Consider the following 18,960-nt stretch of genomic DNA (forward strand, 5'->3'; position numbering starts at 1 on the left):
AGGTGGCAAAGTTTGTGGATGATACCAAACTGTTTAGGATAGTCAAGACAGAAGCAGACTGAGAGGGACTCCAAGAAGATCTCACCAAACTGATTGATTGGGCAACAAAATGGCAAATGAAATTTAATGTGGATAAGTGTAAAGTAATGCACATCGGGAAGAATAACCCCAACTATACGTACAGTATGATGGGGGCTAATTTGGCTACAACAAATCAGGAAAGAGATCTTGGAGTTATTGTGGACAGTTCTCTGAAAACTTCCACACAGTGTGCAGCGGCAGTCAAAAAGGCAAATAGGATGCTAGGAATTATTAAGAAAGGAATAGAAAATAAGACCCAGAATATCTTACTGCCCCTGTATAAAACTTTGGTATGCCCACATCTTGAATACTGTGTACAGATGTGGTCTCCTCACCTCAAAAAAGATATTTTGGCCTTGGAAAGGGTTCAGAAAAGGGCAACTAAAATGATTAGGGGTTTGGAATGGGTCCCATATGAGGAGAGATTAAAGCGACTGGTACTTTTCAGTTTAGAAAAGAGGAGACTGAGGGGGGATATGATAGAGGTCTATAAAATCATGAGTAGTGTGGAGACGGCTGATAAAGAAAAGTTATTTATTAGTTCCCTAAATAGAAGAACTAGAGGACACCAAATGAAATTAATGGGTAGCAGGTTTAAAACTAATAAAAGAAAGTTCTTCTTCACACAGCGTGTAGTCAACCTGTAGAACTCCTTGCCAGAGGAGGCTGTGAAGGCTAGGACTATAATAGAGTTTAAAGAGAAGCTAGATAATTTCCTGGAGGTTAGGTCCATAAAAGGCTATTAGCCGGGGGATAAAATGGTGTCCTTGGCCTCTTTTTGTCAGAGGCTGGAGAGGAATGGCAGGAAACAAATTGCGTGATCACTGTCTTCGATCCACCCTCTCTGGGGCACCTGGTGCTGGCCACTGTTGGCAGACAGGATACTGGGCTAGATGGAGCTTTGGTCTGACCCAGTATGGCCGTTCTTATGTTATTGACAATAATCCCTGCCTTAGAGAAAGGAGATGAATTATCAGCCTTCAACATTCAAGACACGTACTTATGTGTCCGTTCTCCCAGCACACAGAAAATACCCCTGATTTGCAGTCTACAATGGACATTTTCAATACAAAGTGTTCCACTTTGGACTCTTCGTGGCTCCAAGTGTCTTTTCGAAAGTGCTGGTTGTCATGGCAGGATACCTCCACAGGCAGAGAATCACCATATTTCCGTACCTCAATGACTGTCTGTTTAAAGTACAAATGTATCAGGAGGCAGAAGATGCAATCATCTTGACTGTCAACATTTCAGAGCCAAGGTCTAGAAATAAATCTACAATAATGCAAACTTGGCACGAACACAAAAATTAGAGTTAATTTGGACTGCACAGTGGCAATAGTCTATCTCTCTTCCACAACAAAGATTCCAGACAACTATGGAACTGTTGGAATAGCTCAGAGCAATAAGTCACTGCAAAGCTAGGACTTCAACTACTAGGATAATACATGGCAGCAGCTACCGTCATGGTACAGCATGCTACATGAGACCCATGCGGCTGTGGTTAAGGACAGTCTCTACAAGCCACATTTCCACAGCATCAACAAAACTATCTCAATTCCTATCAAGGTGAAACAGTCCTTAGCTTGGCAGATAAACCCAGTCAATGTGTGCAAAGGAGTACCTTTCCACCCACAACCACCATCTGTAACTGTCACCACACACATGTCTCTCCTTAGTTGGAGTGAATACACCAACAAACTCAGGGTGCAAGATTGATAGTCTCCAGAGGAAGCCAGCTTGCACATAAACATATTTGAGCTCAGAGCAGTAAAAAATGCTTGCCAACACTTCTTGCATCTAATCCACAATAAAGCAGTACATTTTTTATGGACAATCAGACAACCACATATTACATAAACTGTCAGGGCAGAGCCAGGTCATACCACCTCTGTATGGACCTTTAAGCCACCTACTTGCCAGGCAAGGACAATACTGTAGTAAATTGAGGGTCAGTAACATGGAGTCAGCAGGCCTAAATAAGAGGCAGATGCCCTCAGAAGGATCTTCAATTCGAATCACGAATGGGAGTTCAACACCGATCTCCTATAACAAGTGTTCAGTGAGTGGGGATTCCCTGTCGGGGATTTGTTTGCGACAAATGTCAGTACTGTTCTTGTGCAGGTATTGGAATGTACTCCCTAGGGGATATGTTCACAATGATATGGAGTACACCACTATCAAGATAAAGCAGGACAGATCCACAGTACTATTAATCACTCCCTGTTGACCCAGACGGATATGCTATCCTTGCTTCATCCATATGTCCACAAAGAAGTCATGGCATCTCCCCATGCTCTTTCATCTCCTGACTCAGAACGGAGATCACACACACCATCCACATTTCCACATTCTCCTTCTGCAGGCAAGGTTTCTAACCAGCTCACCTCTGTAGAGGCAACATGTCCTGGACTGATACAAGAGATTCTTCTCAATGGTTGCAGAATAATTACCAGGAAAATATACCTCTATAAGTGGCACAGATTCTCCATGTGGTGTCAACAGAAGCAAACTGCTCCTGCAACTGCCTCCCTACCTTTGGTCCTGGAGTACTTTCAAAACCTCAGGGCTCTCATTTAGCTTGCTAAAATTTCACTTGGCAGCGATAACTTTATTTCACCTCCCAATAGATGTCTGTTTTTACTCACCCTATCAATAAACGTTTTCTAAAAAGAATCCAACACTTACCCACCCAGAGTCCAGCCCCACATTGGGATCTCAGCCTAGTACTTAGGGTGCTCACCTGCAAACCCTTTGAACTTCTTGCTACCTGTTCCATGCTACACCTATTCCTGAAGATAGCCTTTTTTAATCACCATCATCTCTGCCAGAAGAATAGGAGAACTCTGCACTCTCATGGCGGATCCACCTTTCACAATATTCCACAAAGAAAAAGTTATTCTACACCCACACCTAAAATTCCTCTCGAAGGTCTTCATTGTCACAAACCTTCCTCTCGAAGGTCTTCATTGTCACAAACCTATTTATTTACCTGTCTTCTTCCTGAAACCCCATGTAGGTAGCAGAGAGGCTGTGTGGCACACACGAAGTCCACATAGTAGTTGCGTTTTATTTGGCCTGTACTAGACAGATATGCAAATCACCAAGGCTGTCCAGATGGATCATGGGCTGTGTTAGACTGGCTTACAATGCCTTTGGGCAGGACCCTCTGCTGCACCTATGTGCTCATTTCACAAGAGCAGTGGTGACGTCTACAGCTTACCTGTATAACATGCCTCTTACAGACATTTGCAGATCTGCCACGTGATCCTCTGCTCATACATTTACAAAGCACTGTGCACTTGAAGCTTACCTGTCTCATGACACTCAGTTTGGCCAGACAATGTTAGCTACTGTGCATGCCAGTGACCAATCGACATTCCCTTCTCCGAGCATGAGTACTGCTCCATTGTCACCAAGATGGAGCACCTACAAGGACGCGCCTCAAAGAAGTGAGGGTTATTCACCTTGTGCAGTAATGGAGGTTGTTCTTTGAGTGATGTCCCCATGGGTGCTTCACTGTAGGTGCTGGGTTTGCCCCTGCGCCGCAGTACAGAGATTTTTCGCAGCAGTAGTTTGGGTGGACCGCACATGTGCACGGAGCGTCTCTCAGCGTTTGCGCCCTTTCGTGCTACTCGGTTCAGTCTTAGCCAGTTCCTCTTAACCGCCTCAGGCTGCAGACCGAGGGAACTGCTCTCCTCGGATCATCTTGTTCATGAGGAAATTCAAAGTTGTTCTCATTTATACTTGTTTTTATAGTTATTCTCCTTTCCGTTCATTTGTTCCCCTGTTTTAAAAAAAAGTTAAAGAATTACAGTTTAAAGTTATTGTTCTTAAGTTCTTATCTGTTTAGACCTATATAAGTTTCTGTTGGCTCCCTAGTTTAACTTAGTCACTTCCCTTCTCCCTGTTTAAAAAAAAAAATCATCACAACCCTGAGAAAGGAAGGAGAGAAAAATACTGAAGTATGCCTGGTTCACGACGGTTCAAAAAAATGTGCCCCCCTCAGACGGCCATTCGTCCTGCATATGTTGTCTTGGCGAAAGCCACGTCCCGCAGAAGTGCCTCCACTTCTCTAAGCTCACAGCTAGAGCTCAACGAGACAGGGAGATGAGGCTTAGGATGATCCTGTTTGATAAGGCTCTTCAGCCTCAAGGATCTGCCTCCCCCAGTGGTCATCATGAAAGCCGCAGAAGCGAAGGGCCTCTTCTCCAACTGCCACCCCTCCCAGAAAAAGCAAGCTGTCTCCAACCTGTTCTCTGCCTGCTACTTCGCATGGCAGATTGAGTGTAGGCAATAAACCAGGCATTTCTGGGGTGTCTATGGTGCATGCTACTGTAACGGCACCATCCAAATCAATAAAACATGCCTCTATGGTGCCAACTGCATGCCATTCATCAGCACCGACGACTGCAGCACCAACAAGTTCTGCCCACACCCCTTCGGCACCGTTGGCATCACCTCCTAAGATGGCACCGATGCCTGCTGAACTCCACTTGGCACTGACTCCAGTGTTGGACCGCCAGGTAGAGCAGCCTGATCGCACAGCACCGATGACACCATCACCGCAGGCAGCACCAACCCCAGCGGCACCGCCTCTTACAACTGAGGCACCGGCACCGACCCTGGCACTGAGATGGTCACAGCCTAGGAAGGCTACCACCAAGACATACCATCAACGGAGTCACCACATTCCCCATCCCCAACTTTTTTGCCAGAGCCATCGTCGCCGTCGCCACCACCACCACAGTCACCGAGGCGATCACCAGTTAGGAGATTTTCTTCTTGGGAGTGCCTTCCATCTTGATTCCTTACCCCACTAAGGGAGCACCACCGCTACCATCACTGGTTTTCGACTTCTCCTTCTTGTTTACAAAGGAGATCTTAATCTCCATCATTGTCACCTTGCTCTCCTAATTACTCTTACAGACTACCATATAGCAGATCTCACCGTTATGATCGCTCTCCGTCCCACTCTTCATATTACTACTGCTGCCACTAGGTTATGCTGCCACTAGGACCAGCTTACAGATAGCACTAGATGTAGCAGACACTGCAGTGCGAGCCACCGCAACTGCAGTCGTCATGAGAATGGCTTCGTACCTCCAGTCAGCAGCAGTCCCCAAAGACCTGCAAGCCAGAGTAGAGGACTTACCCTTTGAAAAATATAACCTCTTTGCAGAAAAGACGGACGCAGTATTACATTCTAGTAAAGATTCCAGGTCAACCTTGTGAACGCTCGGTATGTACGCTCCACTGTATAGGAGAAGGCGTTACACTCCATTTCAAAGGCGCTACGACTATACCCACACTAGGCAGCAGTGGCAACAACAACACCGGCCTTTAGATCAGTTGTGCCAGTGTCACCGGCCTCTGAGACGCCGCAACCAGAATAATTGCCTGCAGAGCCAACCCGACACAAGGCAGCAGGTTTGACTGCTTGGTCGGGAGCATTCAACCAGTCTTACTTACCTTTCACCCATACGTTACCACCCCGATGTTTCATCATCGCCTACTCCCTTTCTACGATCTCTTGGCAGATATCACCAATGACAGATGGGTGCTAGAGATAATCCCACTCAGTTATGCCATACGCTTCCTCTCCATCTCACCTACAAACCCCCACCCCCCAAACCCATCCTTCAGGGACCCCCTCATGAAGATTTGCTCCGTACCTAAATCAATCATCTACTGCAGATCGGCACGGTAGAGATGATACCACACGACTTCAGAGAGAAAGGGTTCTACTCCCATTATTTCCTGGTGCAGAAGAAAACGGGGTTGGAGACTGATATTGGACCTCAGGCAAATAAACAAATATCTCCAGAAACAATGTTTCAAGATGGTAACCCTTGCATCTGTTATCCCATTCTTGGATCAGAATGACTGGTTTGTTGCTCTTGACCTACAGGATGCGTATTTCCATATTACAATCCACCCCGCATGCAGACGTTTTCTCCAATTCACTGTTGGCGACGACCACTACCAGTACACTTCCAAGTCAAAGGTAAGTGGAAGTGTTTGATAAAAGAGACTCCCATTTTCGGGTAATATTCTTCGATTACTGTTTATATCTATTCACAACATTTTATTTTTTCTGTTTATTCTATATTTCTTGCAAGTTTGATCTGAGTGTACTCTGGTAAGAATGGAAGATGTAAGAAGTTACTGTTCCTTTCAAATGTAGCACTTAACTGGGAATAAGGTGGTCTCAGAATGTAGTGCTTCATTCTGTGTTGTAAGGAGTAGGTAGGTGATGTGTCCAGAGCCATTCCATAGTGCAAAGAGGGTGTGATCAGATTGTGTGGGTTTGAGGCCAGATCTTGCTACTAGGTATGTAAACTGTCAGAAGTCTGGGCCTTGCATGTGGTAACAAAAGGTCTAGATTGGATTTTGTCCTAGCCACTTAGGTCAAACTCTTTCACTTTCACACCTGCTTCACTGTGACAAGGTCAGAATCTGGCACTTAATGCTTCCACTCTGAAAATATACATTGCTACAATTAATTGTTCCTTAGCCAACTTCCTGCTTTAATAAATAAACATGAATTTTTAAAACTTCAATAAATCCTTATGGTATAGTTTTGGTTTTCAGTAATAAAAATGTTTGTGCTACAGGATCCCTTTCTCTCTGGATCAAAGTTTTCCTTAACTGTCATTTACCCTTCTTTGAAGCGTAAAGGTGAAGCAAGTGTAGAAGGAGTTCTTAATCAACTGGTCCTGGAGCATCTGCAGTTGGCTCCTCTCCAGTGGGGTGAGTAATGTCAAAAAACATTGATTATAATTTTGAATGAGTATTAATTTCTAATCTTCTGTGATATGTATCTTACAGAGATTTATTATGTAAAACCATCAAGTAATGTTTTGATAAGTTGTACTATGTGCAGTGTTGTTTGCATTATCATTTATTGATTGAAAATCTGTGATGTGGAGGAGGTTACTAGGAAATTTTTTCTATAGATGTTTTGCTCAGCTGGAGAAAATCTTATAATTTAGATATATTTTATTTTTTTAAAATTGTTTTTAAATGTACATAAGGTGATGATAGCTTCTGATATAGGTAGGCAGGAATTTGCTCTTGCAACAAGGGTCCTAATGTTTTGTAAAGAATGCAAGTTTTCTTTACTTTTTTCTGATGTTGCAGTATGTTGTATAAAATAAGTTTTGTGAATCTTTATTGATGATCTGTGAAACTTCAAGTATATTTTTAATCTATTCTAGAGATTTATATTACATAAAGTACGCCCTTGTACTTCAAGGGTGATTGTTTGGATAGTATGGAAGAGTATTTTCTCACTCCATCAATTGTGTGAGTGCAATCAATTAGGCTTGTAATGGTTCCTGTGTAAGAGTGGCAACAGTATTCATTCAAGAGCCTGTGGTGGTGATTTTTACAGAATTTGAGATGGAGTTTAGGGGCATATTTCCCAGTGATTTTCATTAGGACTTGTTTCTAACTCCCATAGGAATATGTGAAAAATCTCCTTCTGCATTTGTTGTATAATTCATTTTATTTAAAATGAAAGCTCTTTTGGTGGTTCTCAGTCTCATTTTTCCCAATTTTGGTTTTCCTTCAACTTGCAAATTCAGTTACTTCCTTACTATAGTAAGGGCTAGGAACTATGAAAAGTAAATACCATTTTAAGTAGGGTTAAAAGATAACTCGGTAGATCAGGTTCAGATATTTGGTATGTCAGGATTTGTTTTGACTTTCAATACCTTTCTTTTCTGTGCCATGATCTTTGATTTCTTATATGGAATCTAATAGAAGGCTGAGAGATTGTGTCTTTTGTCAAGGATTTGAACAATCATGTCTGTTTCCAAGGTTTGTGATATTTCCTGCATTATAGCCAAGTGGGTTGAAATATCTTCAAGCCTACAGTGTAATATTCTTAAAGCATAGGATTCTATAAGGATTCTATGGCTCCAAAGCAATATATAATATTGTGGAAAAAAGGTATGAATGCTATGACAGTGCTGAGGCAATAAAATCAGAGGTAAGAAAATGCAAAGCTAAGGAGTCAAGTTGTGCAAGCAAAGAATATGGTCTTTTGATAATCCATGCCTCGTATTCTTGTTAATCTCTAAAATTTTCCATATCTGCATATATTGTCAACTGTAACAAATCATTTTTAGGTACCATGTCAAATTTTATGTTAGTATGGGAACTGTGAATTATTTCCCTGGCTTTGTGTTTGTGTAAAATCCCTACTAGAATTCTACATTGCTTTTTTTTTTTTTTTTTAGGAATTAAAAACAATACAAACAAACCAACCAACCCTCCCAAAAAACAAAGCACCGAGAAAACACAACAATAATAAGAGAGTAGGAAACAGAAATGTAAAATAAAGTAAATGGAACCTATTTAAACATGCACTCATTAAATCATGTGTTCACTTGAGGTTCCACATGCTTTGGGCTAGCAATTCCAGGGTGAAATAATTTCAATATGTCTCCACTGGCTTCCATTGCAAGAGGCCTACAGCAATGGGTGCCACTTCTGATGCAGTTGGAAGTGATAGGCACAACTTACAGATGAGACATAGTGTTATTGGCAGTTCTGGGGAGCTAAAGGGTATGTGTGAGTGTATATGGTTGCATATGTGTATATAAAATATGGTATCCTTTTGTCATTCATAGTTTAAATTGGTAGGGAAAATCACATACTGTATGCAAAGTGATTTGTATTGACTCATGAGTAAACATAGGTGCCCAGGAATACCTTTTGTTAAACACAAAGCCTGAAATTCAAACTGTTTTCACCAGCAGTGCAAAAATCTATAGAAGTGGTGGAAACACAGTTTGTAAGTGCTCTGGTAACTATTAAATGGCATAACAGATTTTGTTCAGAGTTCCTAAACAAATTAAATTCCCGCTGAGTAAAATCATGAAAAGTGGCAGTCACAGAGGAAACTTGCATCTGAGAAATGATCTTTGGCTTTTTAACTAACTGTAATCACTTCACACACACATAATATATATACTGCAGGCCTTAATTTCACTCTAACTATGATTCTATACTAACCACATATATATGTTTAAATTATTTAAAATGGACAATAAAGTTTAAACCATTCAGTTCCTATTCATATGTGACAAATGAGTAGCCAGATTTTGAACATTGATGAGATGTGATCAGAATTTAATTGGTATTGAACTCAGTCAGCTAGAATGGGCTGGTTCATTTCTCCCAATTCCTGATACAGCTAATATGAATTGTGAATTTTTTAAAGGCATAGTGATAGTATTTATGCTTTAAATATGTTTGTGTGTCAGTTGTATGGTATGGATTAGTTTATGTAGCAAAAGCAGCCGGTGATAGAATTTTCTAAAGCGGAAGTATGAGTAAGGAAGAGAAAGTAACATTTAAAAGCAGGTTTAATGTTTTTTATGGATGTTTCTGTTAAGAGAAATTTAACATAAACTGATATACTTGAGCTAATATAGCAAGCTGAAGTCTCTATGGAAAAAGGTGATTAATATGATTTCTTATAATAACAAGTTGGACTTTAAAAAGCTGTGTACTATAGATCACTGCTGGACATTATTAAAATTTTGGTTTCAAATGTATTACAGTCTTCTGGAATTTAAGAATGCAAAATGTAGATCAAATTAAGCAGATTTTAGCATTATTTTGCTTGAATGTTTGTTTTACAACATTTCTTTTTTTGATATACCATCATTTTTCATGAGGCAGTTTAGTGTCCACTGTTTGCAAAGTTTTTTTTTCCACTTAAGCATTGGTGTTTGAATAATTAGAAACTGGTTTTGCTTTGAGTTTTGTTATTTGATGCTGTTATGTGAGAATTGCCTAAATATGATGAAGCTACTTGTACAGTATGGTACATCACTTATTTGTACGGTGATTGTTTGAATTGACTGAGGATTTTGTGACAGTGTTTGCAGTTAATGCTGTATGACACGAACTTAGTCTTCTGACACTCAGGCCCTATGCTATCTTTAGGAAAAGTTGAATGGTATAATGAAAGATTTACTGTAATTCATCTGTTTTAATTAAAACTTCCATGAGTACTTAACAAGAAAGGTGACCTTTATAGCTTTATAAAAGCTGTTTTCTAACCTTAATATTCCTTTTAAATTACAATTTGTTATATATTAATGCGTTGTTTTAAAAAAATTCTGGATACATTTTAAAAGTTTGTCTTGTACCTTACAAAATCTGCCTTGCTTTGGTTAGGTAATTGGGCAGAATACATACAATAGTCTGGTGGGGTAAATAAAAAGTTAAGACCTATATAAATCATTGTTAATGGTAACTAAATTGTTTATCTGAGTGATTCGGAGTCAGGTCTGTTTTGAGTGGCAGTAGGAAGAGGGGAGAAAAAAGTTCCCGTTCTATAGACTCATTTACAGTGAATGTGGTGTGAAATCCTAATATTATTTAGTGATTTGGGAAAGATGCAAAGTGGAAAGAGAAGCTGATCAGTGTAAAAGTTTGAAAAAATGGAAAGCTCAGAAAGAAGGAAGGTGTATCCTTTATGTGAGTATTTTTAATGTGCTATTAAAATAAATTTTAATATGTAGACTGTCTCTTTAAAATAGTTGTCTATTAAGTGTACTAAATTACACACAATTGAAAAATATAATCTTGCTTAACACTACCAAGTTCAACACTTTCTAAAATTTATGGCATATTTTCTTTGTATTTGCTGGCATCAAACCAAAAGTGGGAATAGTCTTTTTTTAGAAGTGCATATATGTTACCATAATCAGATCAAAGAAACCTAATCTTAGAAATGCTTAATAAGCAAAAAGGTTATTCTAAAGAGAATATTAATGGAAGTTTCATGGTTGGTTTTCTGAGAGACCAAATATAATTGCTTGAGTTGAAACATTTTTCTTTTCTGATGTCTCTGTGTATTAAGAAAACAAAACTATCTACAGACCAAACCTTTATCAGTCTATTAATACTGTTCTGCCTTTTATAGTGAATTTATCACAGGTACAGATCTACTGAGTTAACTGTTAATGCTTAACAATAAATGCATAATACTATTACAGTATTTTAATGCATATACATAACAATTATTTGAATTTATGATGTATCTGTGTTCCAAATAATATTTTTTATAATAAAAGAAAGGTACAGAGCTAGGACTGCTTTTCTCACTTTTTAAAACTGGGAGCATGGAATTTCTGATTTCTAATATCAGTGCTGACTCCTCTTGAATGAATTAAACTAGGACAATGAACCTTTTTTGGGTCGGGGGCCACTGATCCACAGAAAAATTAGTCAGGGGCTGCACACAAGGGAGAAGTAAAAAACCAGAAACAAAAACAAAACAAACCCTCACTGACAAGGCCCCGATGGAAAAGGAGCCACATTCTCCTCATACACCAGAGCCTAGGGGAGCCCACACTAATAGATTTTGTGTGCTGCAGACCCATGGTGGCGCAGCAGGGGAACTGGAATGCCAGTTTTAGGTGATACCCTTAGTAAAATCTTGAATGAGCTTGTATATTTTCTATGGAATGAAAATGGTGCTAGAGTAGATTTGCTCCCCAAACACTGTGCATGTACTTCTAGCCAGTTTATATGAAACATGGTTATCTTCAAGCATTACACACTTCAGTAAATTGCATTTTCCACAGTGTGAGTTAAGAAAAAATAGGATTGTTTATATAGAACATAAAGCATTGAAGAGTCTAGTTCATGATTAAGAAAAGTAGTGCTAAATAAATAGCTGTGTTCTTGATTGCCAGTTTATAAGTATGGAATTACCAAAACCTTTTACAGAGGAATCAAAATAAGCCAGCTGTCCACTTGCTGCATGCAGGTTTATTATATTTAGAGAAATCTGAAAATTGGAGGCTAAATTTAAATTACTCATAATGGGTAGATGGCATAAATATCAGAGGTGGATTTAACTGCTTTTCAAACAGCTTACTTAGCATGTCAGCCATTTTAGGGTAGCTACCCTTTAGGTTGTATTCTTAGAATATGTTGGAAAATATTTAGCACTATATTGTTGCATTTCAAGTGAGATAACTGTCATTTCAGGGGCTGTGAGTTCCCCTCAGTCCCTCCTATCATCTGCCAGTAGCATATAATAATCTAATCTCCTATGTAGGGATGTAATAATACATGAGTTTCATTTTGGTGGTTGGGTTTAGTGTGCAGATGCTGGGTGCTGTTTTTGGCCTGTGATATACAGGTTAGACTACATGATTTGCCAGAGAACCTGAGCATGGATGCCTCTACCCAGGTCCTGGTGTGGTCTTGCTGTATTTGTGGCTTGCAATTCCCACTGAGTGATCTCCAGGCTGGGGGAGACAACCGTTGTGAAAGGTGCCTGCTGGTGGAATCTCTCAGGCAGCAGGTGGGAGAGCTACAGGAGGAGGTGGCCAGGCTGAGGAGCATTCGAAGCCATGAGGAATTCCTGGACAGTATTCCTGTGGAGTCCACGGAGGTCACTGTCGTAGGATGTGGGACTGTTGACCAGCCACTTATGGAGGAGGCAGTGGTGCAGGGTGAGCACTGGCAGCTGGTTACTTCTGGCAGCGGGCAGTGTTCCACCCCTGCTCCTAACCCTCCCACTGTGTTACATAACCGTTACACTTTACTTTCAGCAGGAGACAAGGAGTCACCCCCCACAGTGGAGGAGACCAGGCCTTGCACCACCAAGGTTGAGCAGTCTCCTGCCACCACTGCGAGGAGGAAACGTAGGGTAGTGGTGGTTGGAGACTCTCTTCTGAGGGGAACGGAGGCACCCATCTGTCGCCCTGACAGCTCATCTCGAGAGGTATGCTGTCTGCCAGGGGCCCGTATCCGAGATGTTACGGAGGCATTGTCGAGGATTATCCGGCCCTCTGACTACTACCCCATGCTACTCATCCACGTGGGCACAAATGATACTGCCAGGTGTGACACTGAGCGGATCAAGTGTGACTACAGGGCTTTGGGAGTACGGGTGAAGGAGTTTGGAGCGCAGGTGGTATTCTCTTCTATCCTTCCTGTCAAAGGTAGGGGCCCGGGCAGAGAGAGGTGCATTCTGGAGGTGAATGCCTGGCTGCGACGATGGTGTCACCAGGAGGGATTCGGCTTCCTTGATCACGGGGTGCTCTTCCAGGAAGGACTGCTTGGCGGAGATGGAGTTCACCTTTCCAGGAGCGGGAAGGCCTTGTTTGGACACAGACTGGCTAACCTTGTGAGGAGGGCTTTAAACTAGGTTTGTCGGGGGCAGGTGAGCAAAGCCCACAGGTAAGTGCTGAATGTGCGGGACTGGGAGATGGGTTGGAAATGGGGGGGACTACGGCCTATAATGGCAAGGAGAAAGGAGGGTCAGGGCACAACAGGGAGGCAAGATCAAATCAGTATCTTAGATGCCTATATACAAATGCGAGAAGTATGGGTAATAAGCAGGAAGAACTGGAATTGCTAACCAATAAATACAACTATGATATCATTGGTATTACAGAAACCTGGTGGGATGGGACGCATGATTGGAATGTTGGTATGGAAGGGTATGGCTTGCTCAGGAAGGACAGACAGGGAAAAAAGGGAGGAGGGGTTGCCTTGTATATTAAAAATGTACACACTTGGACTGAAGTGGAGATGAATGTAGGAGATAGCTGTGTAGAGAGTCTCTGGGTTAAGCTAAAAGGGGTAAAAAACGAGGGTGATATCATGCTAGGAGTCTACTACAGGCCACCTAGCCAGGTGGAAGAGGTGGATGAGGCCTTTTTTAAACAATTAACAAAACTATCCAAAGCCCAAGATTTGGTGGTGATGGGGGACTTCAACTATCCAGACATATGTTGGGAAACTAACACAGCGAGGCACAGGCTATCCAATAAGTTTCTGGACTGCATTGGAGACAACTTTCTGTTTCAGAAGGTTGAAAAAGCTACCAGAGGAGAAGCTGTTCTGGATTTGGTTTTAACAAATAGGGAGGAACTAGTTGAGAACTTGAAAGTGGAAGACAGTATAGGGGACAGTGATCACGAAATAATAGAGTTCATGATCTTAAGGAAAGGTAGAAGGGAGACCAGCACAATTGAGGTAATGGATTTCAGGAAGGCAGATTTTGATAAGCTCAGAGAACTTGTAGGTAAGGTCCCATGGGAAGCAAGACTGAAGGGAAAAACAACTGAGGAGAGTTGGAAGTATTTCAAAGGGACGTTGTTAAGGGCCCAAAAGCAAACAATTCCGCTGTGTAGGAAAGATAGAAAATATGGCAAAAGACCAGCTTGGCTTAACAAGGAGATCTTGCACAATCTCAAAATAAAAAAGGAGTCTCATAAAAAATGGAAACTAGGACAAATAACAAAGGATGAATATAGGCAAGCAACACGGGAATGCAGGGGCAAGATTAGAAAGGCAAAGGCACAAAATGAGATCAAATTAGCTACAGGCATAAAGGGAAACAAGAAGACCTTTTATAAATACATTAAAAGCAAGAGGAAGACCAAGGACAGGGTAGGCCCACTGCTTAGTGAGGAGGGAGAAGCAGTAACAGGAAACTTGGAAATGGCGGAGATGCTCAATGACTTCTTTGTTTCGGTCTTCACCGAGAAGTCTGGAGGTGTGCCTAACGTAGTGAATACAAGCAGAGAGAGGGTAAGTTTAGAAGATAGGATACACAAAGAACAAGTTAAAAATCACTTAGGAAAGTTAGATGTCAGCAAGTCACCAGGTCCTGATGAAATGCATCCCAGGATACTCAAGGAGCTGATAGAGGAGGTATCTGAGCCTTTAGCTATGATCTTTGAAAAATCATGGCAGACAGGGGAGATTCCAGAAGACTGGAAAAGGGCAAATATTGTGCCCATCTATAAAAAGGGGAATAAGAACAACCCAGGAAACTATAGACCGGTCAGTTTAACGTCTGTCCCAGGGAAGATAATGGAGCAGGTAATTAAGGAAATCATATGCAAACACTTGGAAGGTAATAAAGTGATAGGGAATAGCCAGCATGGGTTTGTGAAGAACAAGTCATGCCAAACTAATCTGATAGCTTTCTTTGATAAGATAACGAGCCTTGTGGATAAGGGAGAAGCGGTGGATGTCATATACCTAGACTTTAGTAAGGCATTTGATACGGTCTCGCATGATATTCTTATTGATAAACTAGGCAAATATAACTTAGATAGGGCCACGATAAGGTGGGTGCATAATTGGCTGGATAACCGTAGTCAGAGAGTGGTTGTTAACGGTTCTAAATCCTGCTGGAAAGGGATAACAAGTGGAGTTCCTCAAGGGTCTGTTTTGGGACCCATACTGTTCAATATCTTCATCAATGATGTAGATATTGGGATAGAGAGTACGCTTATTAAGTTTGCAGATGATACCAAACTGGGTGGGGTTGCGACTTCTTTGGAGGATAGGGACATAATTCAGAATGACCTTAGCAAGTTAGAGAAATGGTCGGAGGTAAACAGGATGAGGTTTAATAAAGAGAAATGCAAAGTGCTCCACTTAGGAAGGAACAATCCGTTCCATACATACAAGATGGGAAGCGACTGTCTAGGAAGGAGCATGGCGGAAAGGGATCTAGGGGTCATAGTGGACCACAAGTTGAATATGAGTCAACAGTGTGATGCTGTTGCAAAAAAAGCAAATATGATTCTAGGTTGTATCAACAGGTGTGTTGTAAGCAAAACTCGTGAAGTCATTCTGCCGCTCTACTCTGCACTAGTTAGGCCTCAGCTGGAGTACTGTGTCCAGTTCTGGGCGCCACATTTCAAGAAAGATGTGGAGAAATTGGAAAGGGTACAGAGAAGAGCGACAAGAATGATTAAAGGTTTAGAGAACATGACCTATGAAGCCAGGCTTCATGAACTGGGCTTGTTTAGTTTGGAAAAAAGAAGATTAAGGGGGGACATGATAGCGGCTTTCAAATATCTAAAAGGGTGTCACAAGGAGGAAGGAGAAAATTTGTTCCTCTTGGTTTCTGAGGACAGGACAAGGAGTAATGGGCTTAAAGTGCAGCAGGGGAGGTTTAGATTGGACATTAGGAAAAAATTCCTAACTGTCAGGGTGGTCAAATATTGGAATAAATTGCCAAGGGAGGTGGTGGAATCTCCCTCTCTGGAGATATTTAAGAACAGGTTAGATAGACATCTGTCAGGGATGGTGTAGACGGAGCTTGATCCTGCCTTGAGGGCGGGGGGCTGGACTCGATGACCTCTCGAGGTCCCTTCCAGTCCTATGATTCTATGATTCTATGATTTAGAGGTCCGTTCTTGCATTAAACACTGTGACTCTATTCCAACAACAGTGGTGTATAGTAATAAATATGAATACATAAAAATACAGAATGGAAGCCATCTCCTAAATACACAGCTGTGTTTTCCTCTCATGGATCTTAAAAAGAATGAAACCATTAATTTTATTTTTTAGCATCCAGTGAGTTTTCTAACTGCAAATAAGTCTTTCTTTCAACAACACTTCTGATCAATTCTAATCGAGTACAGCAGTGTCAATTCCTAGTACCCCTAAATGGTGGGAAATATTTTAAAATGCCTTTTAGTGCATAGGAAAAAGGAAGTCTAGTCCCCAAGCTCTCATAATTCATAATGGTGTGTTTTGAAGGCCACTTTGGGGGTGAGTGGAGACCCCTTGCTGGTTTCTGCTAATGGTCAGATTCCCAAGACCTGCATCTCTTCAGATATAATTTCTAACTGTCCTGCTTTGGCTTGTACCACCATGGGATTCTAATCCTTGTCCTGTGTATTTGCACTCCTAGAAAATGTCCTGGGCATCAAGTAAGGCAGGGTTTTTGTTTTTTATTGGCTTGCTGTGACTAGGGAAGTGATTCTCAGAATATGGTCCATGAACCACGAGTGGTCTGCAGCCATCTTGCAGGTGGGCCATGGGCTTGGATCTCTCCCTTCCCCCACGGTGGGGAGCCTGCAGTAGTGCTCCCACCCTACAGCACCCTGCCCCCAACTGAGGGGGAAGGGGACAGGTCTTGTGGACCAGATCCTGCTTGAATGGGGAAGGAAACAGCTCTGTGCACTGCTGCTCCCCTGTCTAGAGATCTCAATCAGGGACCGAGGCACCATTTTCCTTGGTGCTAAACCAGCAATCCAAATATTGGCAGTCTGTGCCTCAGAGAGTTCACAGTCTAAGATTGTAACAAGGTGTAATATGTTGTTGAAACCAGCGAGTCTGTGTGAGAGAGGCTTGGGCTTGGGCATATGAAGTATAAAGGTCAGCAAAAAAGGAATTTGGGATCATAAGTTTGAAAGGGGAACTTTAATTCATTTGGATTGAACAACAGAAATTATTCATTTATTTTAGTAGAACATCCTTTGTTGTGATAAGCAAGCAATGAATTTGAATTTCAGCTAATATTTTTTCCATACAACTCAATTATACTTTATTTTATAAAAGTCATGCACAATCTGAGGCTTATAATTAACTGATGTATGCTAACTAATTTAATAAAATATTGCTTAGGAAAAGGTAGTTAATTCGAATGGAAGAGGAAAGAAAGGTGAACAATCAATGACTAAAGCACAAATATTAAACATTTCATATGAATTCTTAGGAGTTCATACAATAGAGTTGCTGAACTGGATATACTAGTTGTATAGAATAAATGCGCTGATCAGAAGAACCGGGAAAATGGTTTGGAGTTTGAAATATTTTATCAACACACACTTTATGGAGAGGATTTGAATTGGTATCCTCCCTGTTCTTTCAGGTGTCACTTCAGTCATTCACAAAACTCTGCTATCCTCATTTGTCATACAGTTTGCTGGAGTGGGTACCTTCTTGTGTTTCTATAACTTAAAGTTTTTACCAACATAGGTTATCTATCTTTCCTTTCAATTCCCCATCTGAAGGACCAATGGGCTGCTTTTGCCTGTTTAAGTTGGGTGGCTCTATATGGGGTTAAAACTCCTGCTGAGAGAGCTCTCAGTATCATTAGAACATGCATGCCATCTCACCATGCCAAAGCAGAGGCAATAAGGAAATTGTATGGAGAGTATGAGCAAAATAAAAGTTGTTCTGTAGAGCACTGTGTGATAATGCTGAGTATGTAGAGAAAAGTCTTATGAACATTTTGGCTGACACAGCAGAAATGGAGTGGAGAGAAATTTAGAACAATAAAACTGGATATATGATTCCTGGAAGATACTTAGCTCAGGAGCAGCTTGGAAAAAGTAGATTGGGAAATAGATTTGAGAGTCCAGTAAGAAACTATCATTACAGGGGCTTTTAATTACTTAGCAATTATATAGAATACAATAATAGCTACTCAAAAACTGAGAAATGAACAGTATTACTAACTGTATTGCAGGAACGCTTTGAATAGCCTGAACTGACATGATATTTTGAGCCAATTTTAGGCATTTAACCTAAGTAGAATGTTCTCTTCTGCACTGAAATTGGTGAGCTTTTCCTCTGACACTCCCTTTAAAGTGTTGTTATTCTGTGTGTGTGTGTGTGTGTGTGTGTGTGTGTGTGTGTGTGTGTGTGTGTGTGTAATTAACGTGCACTCTTGGGTGTGACCTTACATATATTGAAATCAAGGGAAATCTTTCCATTAACTCCACTAGGCTTTTCGCTATGCAGTACTACAAACGGAGATTACTTGTGCAGGTTGAACTGTCTTTTGCATGTATAAACTTAAAAAACAACAAATATCTGCTTATGATGTGGTGGTTACCAGAAAGAATTTGTTTCCCACTCCTGCTCTTTTTTTTCACTCCCTCCCCCCTCCTTTCTCCTCTATTTTGGGTCTGCACATCCTAAACTAAAAACTCCAGTCATCTGAAGAAGTGGGCTGTGCCCACAAAAGCTCATGATACCATCTACATGTTTTTTAGTCTATAAAGTGCTACCAGACCATTTGTTGTTTTTTAAGTTTATCCTCTACAGACTAATTCAGCTACTCCCTGAAGCTTTTGC

At 41.1% G+C, this 18,960-nt stretch overlaps 1 protein-coding gene across 1 annotated transcript in view; it reads left to right on the top strand.

Moving 5' to 3' along the window:
• The window catches only part of TRAPPC9 (trafficking protein particle complex subunit 9), a 655,570-nt gene that overhangs the window by 300,089 nt on the left and 336,521 nt on the right, over window positions 1-18,960 (top strand). Inside the window, exon 21 of the mRNA XM_075920070.2 lies at window positions 6,741-6,831. Within this exon, the coding sequence (XP_075776185.2) occupies window positions 6,741-6,831 (91 nt within the window). The remainder of the gene's footprint in view (window positions 1-6,740; window positions 6,832-18,960) is intronic.

The sequence above is a fragment of the Pelodiscus sinensis genome, chromosome 2, assembly GCF_052426305.1.
Source record: "Pelodiscus sinensis isolate ZL-2025 chromosome 2, ASM5242630v1, whole genome shotgun sequence".
NCBI classification, from domain to species: Eukaryota; Metazoa; Chordata; order Testudines; family Trionychidae; genus Pelodiscus; species Pelodiscus sinensis.